General features: G+C 39.4%; 1 protein-coding gene and 1 pseudogene across 1 annotated transcript; one reads left to right on the top strand and one right to left on the bottom strand.

The window, feature by feature from the left end:
* Nucleotides 1–1508: 1508 nt before the first annotated feature.
* On the bottom strand, nucleotides 1509–4615 carry LOC147451727 (uncharacterized). The gene is made up of 14 exons (XM_086518809.1): nucleotides 4586–4615; nucleotides 4374–4505; nucleotides 4060–4280; nucleotides 3932–3962; nucleotides 3702–3720; nucleotides 3577–3628; nucleotides 3367–3404; nucleotides 3199–3270; nucleotides 2973–3119; nucleotides 2706–2867; nucleotides 2503–2624; nucleotides 2389–2412; nucleotides 1967–2049; nucleotides 1509–1788 (listed from the first exon to the last, which is right to left on the bottom strand). Exons 1-14 carry the CDS (start codon nucleotides 4598–4600, stop codon nucleotides 1662–1664), a joined length of 1245 nt encoding a protein of 414 aa, XP_086374935.1. The 5' UTR covers nucleotides 4601–4615; the 3' UTR covers nucleotides 1509–1661.
* A 393-nt stretch (nucleotides 4616–5008) lies between these two features.
* Nucleotides 5009–8334, top strand: LOC147451726 (uncharacterized; annotated as a pseudogene).
* The last annotated feature ends 368 nt before the right edge of the window (nucleotides 8335–8702 follow it).

The raw sequence follows: 8702 nt of genomic DNA, 5'->3' as shown, positions 1-8702 counted from the left end.
TTGTTTTAACTACCTCCCCTTCTTTGCGGTAGTACGTTATGAGTACAAAAATGGTTACCTGACTAGAGTCCCAATGCATTGAATGAATCTCACTTTGAAGGCATAATTCTCTACAAAATCAACAACTGAAACAACCACGTCATCCAGAAACCTAAGTAGAAAATCCTTGAATTGTTTTGCTTGCCAAAGAGCTATATAGTTATGAGTGCTTAAGATCTTCAACTTGGTCTTCAAGAGTTGAAGGAACTCCCAGCACTGCATTTCTTTACGCAAAAAAAAATTATCTTTTTTTATTGTTTCCATGCTTGTCTTTTTCTTCTACATATGCAAATACTTTCACAATAATACTCTTCCCTGGCTTTGCTATCTCCAAGCAGCATAATTTCATCCTCTTCACTCCATATATCTTACAATCTCCCATCATACATTCCCTTCTATGGAAACATGCATCTGGTTGCTTTGGACAGAGAACTGACTCCCACAGTTGTGTGACACATTTGAACGTGAGATGTGACACCTCGCAACCCATGCTAATGTTGTCACCATTTTCACAGGAATTGCATACACAGTTGCAACCTGCTTCATGTAGCCCAAAAGCACGAGAGCACATGTGGTTCAATGCACCCTTTAAAAGGGACATTTGCACATGGTATTCACAACAGCATGTGTATCTATCCTTCAGCCGCCTACAAAAGAATGGCTTCAACATCTCAAACATTCTCATGCCAATCTTGCAATTTGGATGCTTCTCTTTGGACCTATAAAACAACTCAACCTACAATATCCATAAATGGTAAACTTATGCTCACAGAATGCTAGCTGCAATATACAAGATGTGTTGGCTTGCATACAGAATATGCTAACTATCATACTGGGTAAGCTAACTAGCATACCCAATATGCTAACTAGCATAGACAGTGTGCTGACCACCATACCCACCCGAAATGCTAACTAGCATACAAGGTATGTTAACGAGTCTTACCATACCCCGAGCGACATTTTCCGAGCGAACAGAGATCCGAGCAAACAAATTAAGAAAGTGAATCATAATACATGAAAATGAACTCAACAAGTTATAGTATTACAAACACTATCCCATTTGTTAATAACTAAACCCTACATCACAATTACTTGCCAATAATTCTCTAAATTCTTTAAGGAGTTGCTTTCGTCTCATCAATGACTTAATGTTTATCCATAACACAAATTATGTTGTCAAATCATTAATACAAGAGAATTCCATAAAAAATGGACAAAGTTTTCTTTGTAAAATGAAAAAAATTTCAAACTAACCATGGTCCATTGGACACCTCACATGAGGATTTCAAAATATTCACTTTCAAAATCATACAAGGAATGACATGTCCATTTGTCAATACTTAAACTCTAGATCATAAGCACTCGATAATAATTCTAGAATGTTATGTATTATCCATAATACAAATTATGTTGTCAAATCATTAATACAAGAGCCTTTCATAAAAAAAATTGGACAAAGCTTCCTTTGTAAAATGAAGAAAATTTCAAACTAACCATGGTCCAATGGACACCTCACATGAGGATTTCAAAATATTCACTTTCAAAATCATAGAAGGAATGATATGTCCATTTGTCAATACTTAAACTCTACATCATAAGCACTCGCTAATAATTCTTAGACTCTATGAAGAGTCGCATTCGTCATCAATGAAAACATTGCGTTTATGACGCGTTTCACATATACGAAAGTCGTATCTCAATTCCTTCACCATTCTTTGAGCCGATGCTTCTACATAAATCGGCAATGCACTTCCACAAACAAACAAAAGTATATGTAGTTATTATGCATGTAATCAAAATTTAATATATGGATCTAATAACATTAGACGTAATTCTTACACAAGATACATAAATGCCAAAAAGTGAAACACAACATAAAGATCAAAAACACAAAAGTAATGTCAATGTAGTAGGAGCGAAGTCTCACTAGTCATCATAAGGGTCGACACGCGATGGCATGTCACCCTCATCTTCAACATCTAGAGAGGTAGATGCCTCCTCTCGGCTTCGCTTTTTAGGGCAAAGCAATGGAACCACATAGTCTCTAATAAGAGACTCATCGGTGTCAAGCGCAACACATGCTCGTTCAGATGATAAGCATGCAGCCAAAACGAGAGTTGTAGCACACCCAATCTCCAAACAAATACCTCCACGTCGATAAATCAGCTCAACAAAAGCCTGGCTCCGCTGCATCTCACCCCGCCAAGGCATCCCTGATCCTGATCTAGCCAAGGAAGGCTCCGAAAAATGGTGTGTCATGAACGAATCTGAAGGCTGGAGACCCAAGCGAGAGAACATAGTGGTGCTCTCAGCCACAAAGCATGCTGGCTGCATCCCAATCCTGTGTACCATAAGTAGCATAGAGCACTGGCACTGCAAATCAAATTACAAAACCACAACATTGAAGAAACATTGAAGAAAGAGCCTCAAAAAAACTATACAATACTGAAGTGAAAACAATACCTGAATTCGACCAGATAAACTCTCAACATATCCATATGAACTATGATGGAGCACTATAATGCGACGATGTACCACCATCTGTGAAGCACGACAGAACCTCTCCACCCATCCAATAACCTCTCCTATTCATAGGTTCTTGTAAGAAAAAACTACCGATATTATGAAATAATATTAATGCAAGTAATCAAACACAACACAAATACCTGCAGTAGAAGCCATAATGAGCAGCCATCCAGAATCTACAAGTGTAGAAAAAGTCAAATGGATAGCAGATCGTACATGCTCCTCAGTGCAAATATCCCAACGAGATGGAGAAGAAGAACCAATATGCAATCCACCAAAAGGAAGATCCAAGAAGACAAAATCTGCAGCCCACGAAACAGACTTTCCCCCACGAGTGTATGGCACACCGCTTGAGCGAACTCGAGACATATGTTGATGCACAAGATTCCACGATGCATTGCGAGTACCCTCTCTATAGTTTGCAGCGATAGAAATGTAATCGCCAACAATAGTAATACATCGTGTATCAACAGGAAGCATTGGGTAACGCAAAGGAGAATCCAAAACATAGACAAATTGTATGCTCCTCCTAACAACAATCAAGCCCGAGGAGTCTGCAACAACATATTTATGATATGTGAACTTTTTCACAAAGTATTAATAAAAGTCGACAATAAAAATTTTGACACTTACCATGCTCTAGAACATCCTTCACAATAATGGTATCAACCACAGTCTCCATCCTCTCACTAGACAAGTGGACACCTTAAAAGACATATACAACAGTTTTGAACCTACAAGAATCAACAGCATGAAAATATAAAAGTTAAAGAATGACATAAGCATACCTGGTTGTCTCGCCTCTAAAGTAGCAGGTGGTGGTTGTCTCGCCTCTGCTGCTGCATCCCTAAGCATGGTTTCTCGAAGCTCTTTCTCTCTCTGATCAAGGATGTGACCCTGCACCATATCTAACGACCATGGACATGTATCTCTCTCCCATGTTGTCAAAGTGGGCATGCTAGGGGGATACATATATGTGTCCTTTGACGCAGTCTGTGCCCACTGTCTCACCACAAATGGGAGAGTTGGCAAGATCCCCTTTGAAACCAAAAGTGACAAAAACCTAACAAGAAACAAAAACATTGAACACATGACTCGATAGTGACATACAAAGCAAGATCAAAATTGTTACAAACCTGTAAGCCAATCGTTGAGCTGCCATTCGAAAATTATCAACTTTCTTGAGTGCTTGTTTCTCTACATCTTTGCTTTTGTCCTCCAAAGAAACCTCCAAAGGATAGAGAAAAGGCCTAGCTTCAAACTTAATTTCATCAAAGTAGAACCCCAATGTGCATTCATGTGGCAATGGTGCCCCTCCTGGCACATTTGAATTGTCCAAAACAAGTTGTGTTGCTCTCTCATAGACACGAGCAAGGTAGCCCTCTCTACGCAGCCAACTACAAATTTAAAAAAAGCAAAGTTGTTTTATTTAAACAAATATTATCTCTTAGACAAAGCAAGCCAAACATGAAATAACTAGTAAATCATACTCATTGTCGAAACAAATTATCTCCCTTCTTCAAACCAAAAGCAGTCCTTGTGATCCTATCAGACTCGAGTAATGAAACCCATTGGATTTTATTCTGCATAGGGGCATCATGGAGTGCAATCAAGTTTAGCTTCTCTAAAGTTGCCCAGCTGTCATGTCCCCATTTGAGTGACATAATCTTTGCCAACCAGTCTGTCCCAAGATTGGGATCCAAAATATTCAAGAGCTACAACACAATACAAAGAGCATGAAGTTTTACTTCACATCCATAACAACAATCAACACAATGACTATTGCTTGATTATTTGGTGAAGTGTACCTTTCCAATGTGTTCTTGATATTTATGTATTATCTCACGATGAATGCTCTTCTCCTCCTTCTTCACATCCTCTACAGGCATTCCTTGCTTGAGTTGAGTCAATCTAGACTCTTTCTCTTTAGTTATTTGAATCTAAAAAAGAAATCAATTTGTATAAGAGTTATTCAAATGACTTAAAAATAATTTGCAAGCAAAAAAAAAACAAAACTCACATCATAAACTAGCATGCCAAGGTAGCGTCATGTGAGTGGATATCAAGGTTCTGCACCTTTAGCATACTTTCTTCGCACAGATGCAATTAGTTTCTGGTCTTTGTCGGGGAGAGTTTTTAGGTAGCTTTCATGTTCAGCTGCGCATATGTGATTGGTGTTCACAATCTCATCCCGTATGTGAGTGGCCACCAAAGAATGCATGTTCATACTGCAAAAACCCATATTGATTTGTTTCCATAATAAAGTATTCAACAACAAGATATATGCTTTCGTAGATACTCACACATTCATTCGTTGCAAGCTACTCAGCAATGCAATCTCAGGAACCTTGGTGGGATCTATGATAGTACAAAGGACCCTACAACGTCTCTCGTTTGAGGTGGAAAACTTCTCTTTGATAGCTTCAGTCCATGCAAGCGTGCGATGGTTGCCCTCCCAAACATAAAACATGCGGTCTGATAGACCTGCAAACCTTGGTTGGCTTTTGAGCTCCAACTCATACTCCTCATTGATTTCTGTCCAAAGAGGATCCCACGTTTCCTTGATGTCATCTTCAAAACAAGAAACCAAAATTAGTGAATTCAAAAAGAATTTTTAAAATAGAAATTCACTTAACAAATTTAAGAAGCTTCAACTTACCTGTAGCAATGGTTTGCTCTCTCTTAAATGTCCAAAGTGAAACAATGAAAGCTCCCTTTTCTTGCATATATCCTTCCCTTGCAAAAGCTGTTTTTAATCCACCTAAATCATCTCTTAAACCTCTGACTCTAGCATATGGAATCAACCTACACAATGGTATAGGAGGACAGTTGAAGCAACTGAACATACGTGTGGTCTGAAGTACATTGGCACCTCTATGGATAAAAATATTTTGCTCCTCATCAATCTCTGCAGTTGTAGTTACCTCATCTCGCATTTCCCAAGGGATAATTTGAAGTTCGTTTTCTTCAGGAGCCAATGTGTCATCAATTTCGTGCATAGACCCTTGGTCAACATCCACAGAGTGAATCTCTTCCTCTTCAATGCCATGACACTCTGACATTTCTGTTACTGACACTGATGACACCTGTTCACTACTTTCAAGTGGTTTTGTAGACTTTTCTTTAATCTTCCACGAGATGGACTACAAATAAAATACACAATCAACATCTGAAAAAATTTGTACATTGCCTCTAAACATGAACTTTAACATGCATGTCTATAAGCAATGAAAACTTGCCTCTAAACATGAATGTTAACATGCATGTCTATAAGCAATGTTACATAGTCCATTGGAGGAGACAAAATATAAAGATTGAAGACAAAAAATAAATACTATCTCCAACAAAACATTTCTTGTAAAAATGCACGCTATAGAACCTTTTTTGTGCATAAAAATAAATTCTAGAAATACAACAATATATTTTGCTACTCTAATGAAACATTGGTTTTAAACATGCACGTTGACATGCAGATCTTTAAGTTGCCCTTCAATAAAATACACAATCAATCTTTGAAAATATTTGGACAGCACCTCCTTTGAATGTGGAACAAAATTTCAAAAAATATAATAATCCAATGGACACCTCACATGAGGGTTTCTTAATATTGAATGTAAAAAACAAAAATAATCTCTTTTGAAACATTAATCACTTTTCTCTAAACATGCATGTTAACATGCAGGTTTTTAGACACTAATTGACTTGAAAGCTTGGATGATTTGAAAGCTTTTTTTCATATGTAAACATCGTCTCTAGGCATTCACATTAACATGCAGGTCTCTTTAGACACTAAATGAAATTTAGCAAGCTACAAATATTCTCGTCAACGGGTAGTTCTAGAAGCAATTTGCTTTTGTAAAAATAGATACATTATTTTTTATACAATTTGCTTTTAGGCATGCACATCGACGGGCACCTCTACATGTATAATAATGACATCAAAAAAATGGTGAGAAAATGTACCTTACAGGAGGGCGTCCTTTACGCCCCGCCATTGCTCCTCTCCGATTTTTTGGTGATGTTGGCATGGAGATGCAAGCTTTGGGTCGATACTGGGATGACAGATGCTGTAACGCTCAGACTTCGCAGGTGCTTTCTCACCTGCATGTGCAACTCAGACTCATAACCATATTTTGAAAGCCTCAAGAGACCGAAATGAACCGTTTTCCAAAACCTTGAAACCATGACAGAGAAATCTTCACACATCAGAATAGTCAATTATATACATGTGTTTGTGTTTGTGTTTGTGTATATACATGTGTTTGTGTTTGTGTCCATTGACCTAAAGAAATAAAGGACTATTGAACGTTCTAAGATCAACTTGGTATCCAAACGTTCTAAGAATGCTGGAATTGTGTCCAGAATTCGTCATAAATACAAGGAGATCACAGAATAAATTCGGGCTCTCAAATTCCCCCTGGCTTTCCAGCTCTCCAATTCTTTGCTACTTTCAATTGAGAGGTCTTAGACATGAGCCACTGCCCTCTCAATTTCACCTCTTAATTAAACCCTCTTTCTGAGTGGCGCCTCCATCATACTTCAAATTCTGAGTGGCACCTCCATCATACTTCCAATGCTTTCTCTCTGAGTGGCGCCTCCATCATATTTCAAATTTTGCATATTTTCTTCACCACTTTAGCACCAATTCTCCTCCACTTCGTCAGAAGCAGAAAACCTCCCACCTCTGCATAGGCCTTGTGCATCAAGGATCCACCATTGTTTAAAGACTTAAAGAACAAATGACTTAAAGAACACTGCCACTGTCGCATAGGCCTTGTGCATCAAGGATCCACCATTGTTTTATTTCTTTGCTACCCAACTCCTCATTGATCAACTGAAACTACCCATTTTATCATCTGCGGACTACCCATTTTTGCTCTAAACTCCACAATTTTTACCTTGTTGGCACCCAGTAGGCATGCACCTCGGCTCCTAATCTGGAAGTGCAGAGTGTAGTGGGACGTTATAAGGGCCGGTCGACGTGCCTTGTCAAAGCGGGCCATCCCTTGCTACAGCTTCAGGAACTCTCAATCTATGAAAATCTGCATTTAAACGAGGTGGGACCATTGCCTGACGCTTGTCCTGCCCTGACAAGGTTACAACTAATGTCATGCTCGAAGCTAAAGCACACTAAGGAGGTTACTCACTCTTGATCTTAAGCTCTGCTATGGGCTGAGGACTGTACAGGGAAGCTTTTCCTGTCTCACAACTTTAAGAGAGCTGGACTTGCGTTATTGTGGCAATCTGAAGAGCATTCCATACCTAGACAACTTGCAGAACGTGGTAGAGATTGATACTGGTGGATGTTATTCCTTGACATATTTGAGCAGATCAGTAGAGCAGCAAATTAGTGCGAGCAGGCAGCAGCTTGAAGTGATGGAGGAGGAGTCTGACTTCGTCCTGCCCTTGTTGGGATGACGTAATAGACACAATCTTGAGTAAGTGTTCATGAATTGCTAATATTGTTGTCAACAAGCTAACTAATAAGCATGAATAATATATTCCTCAACCACTGTACCATTCCAATTTAAACATGGCGATTAATGCATGCAGGGATTCTCCTTTTGTGCATCTGCGATGCCTCAGACTTGAATTGGCCGCCTGCAAGTCTAGAAATGTCAATCGGTGCTTGAATGTAAGCGGTCTGCCGCTTCTCAAAGACCTGGACTTGACAGGTTTGGCGGGGGTGCGAAAGCTGACCCCTCTCGAGTACCCTACACTGCAACTTGCGGCACCTGTGTTATTATCACCCACCATGGAGTCTATTAAACTCAAAGTGCCCGCCTCTCAATCAGAGGGATCCACATCAAACAGAGATGTGGCGGAGGTCCTACATACTCCCAGAAGAGCGTATGCGACAAGGAGGTCCTTATCCAACAAAAGGATTCTCGAAAAGACAGGGTTCTCCACAGATAAGGTAGATACATCACAATCAAATAAGGAGGACAAAGAGATGTCACCAGAGTGCTTCTCCTGTACACCTTCAAAGCCGTCTTATTGGAGCTTTCTTTCTCTCTTAATTGAAACGCAATAAGTATTGAGCATCACGCATCATACCTCTTGCTCAGAATGACAGAGTTCGGACTGCAAGCCTTGCTCGAATCTTGCTCTCCACTGCGCTGCCAAGAACTGCGCTG

The sequence above is a fragment of the Adiantum capillus-veneris genome, chromosome 8 (assembly GCF_014529385.1).
Source record: "Adiantum capillus-veneris isolate H3 chromosome 8, ASM1452938v2, whole genome shotgun sequence".
Lineage (NCBI taxonomy): Eukaryota > Viridiplantae > Streptophyta > Polypodiopsida > Polypodiales > Pteridaceae > Adiantum > Adiantum capillus-veneris.
Note: the sequence above shows the minus strand (reverse complement) of the source record. Positions and strands in the feature narration are given on the sequence as shown.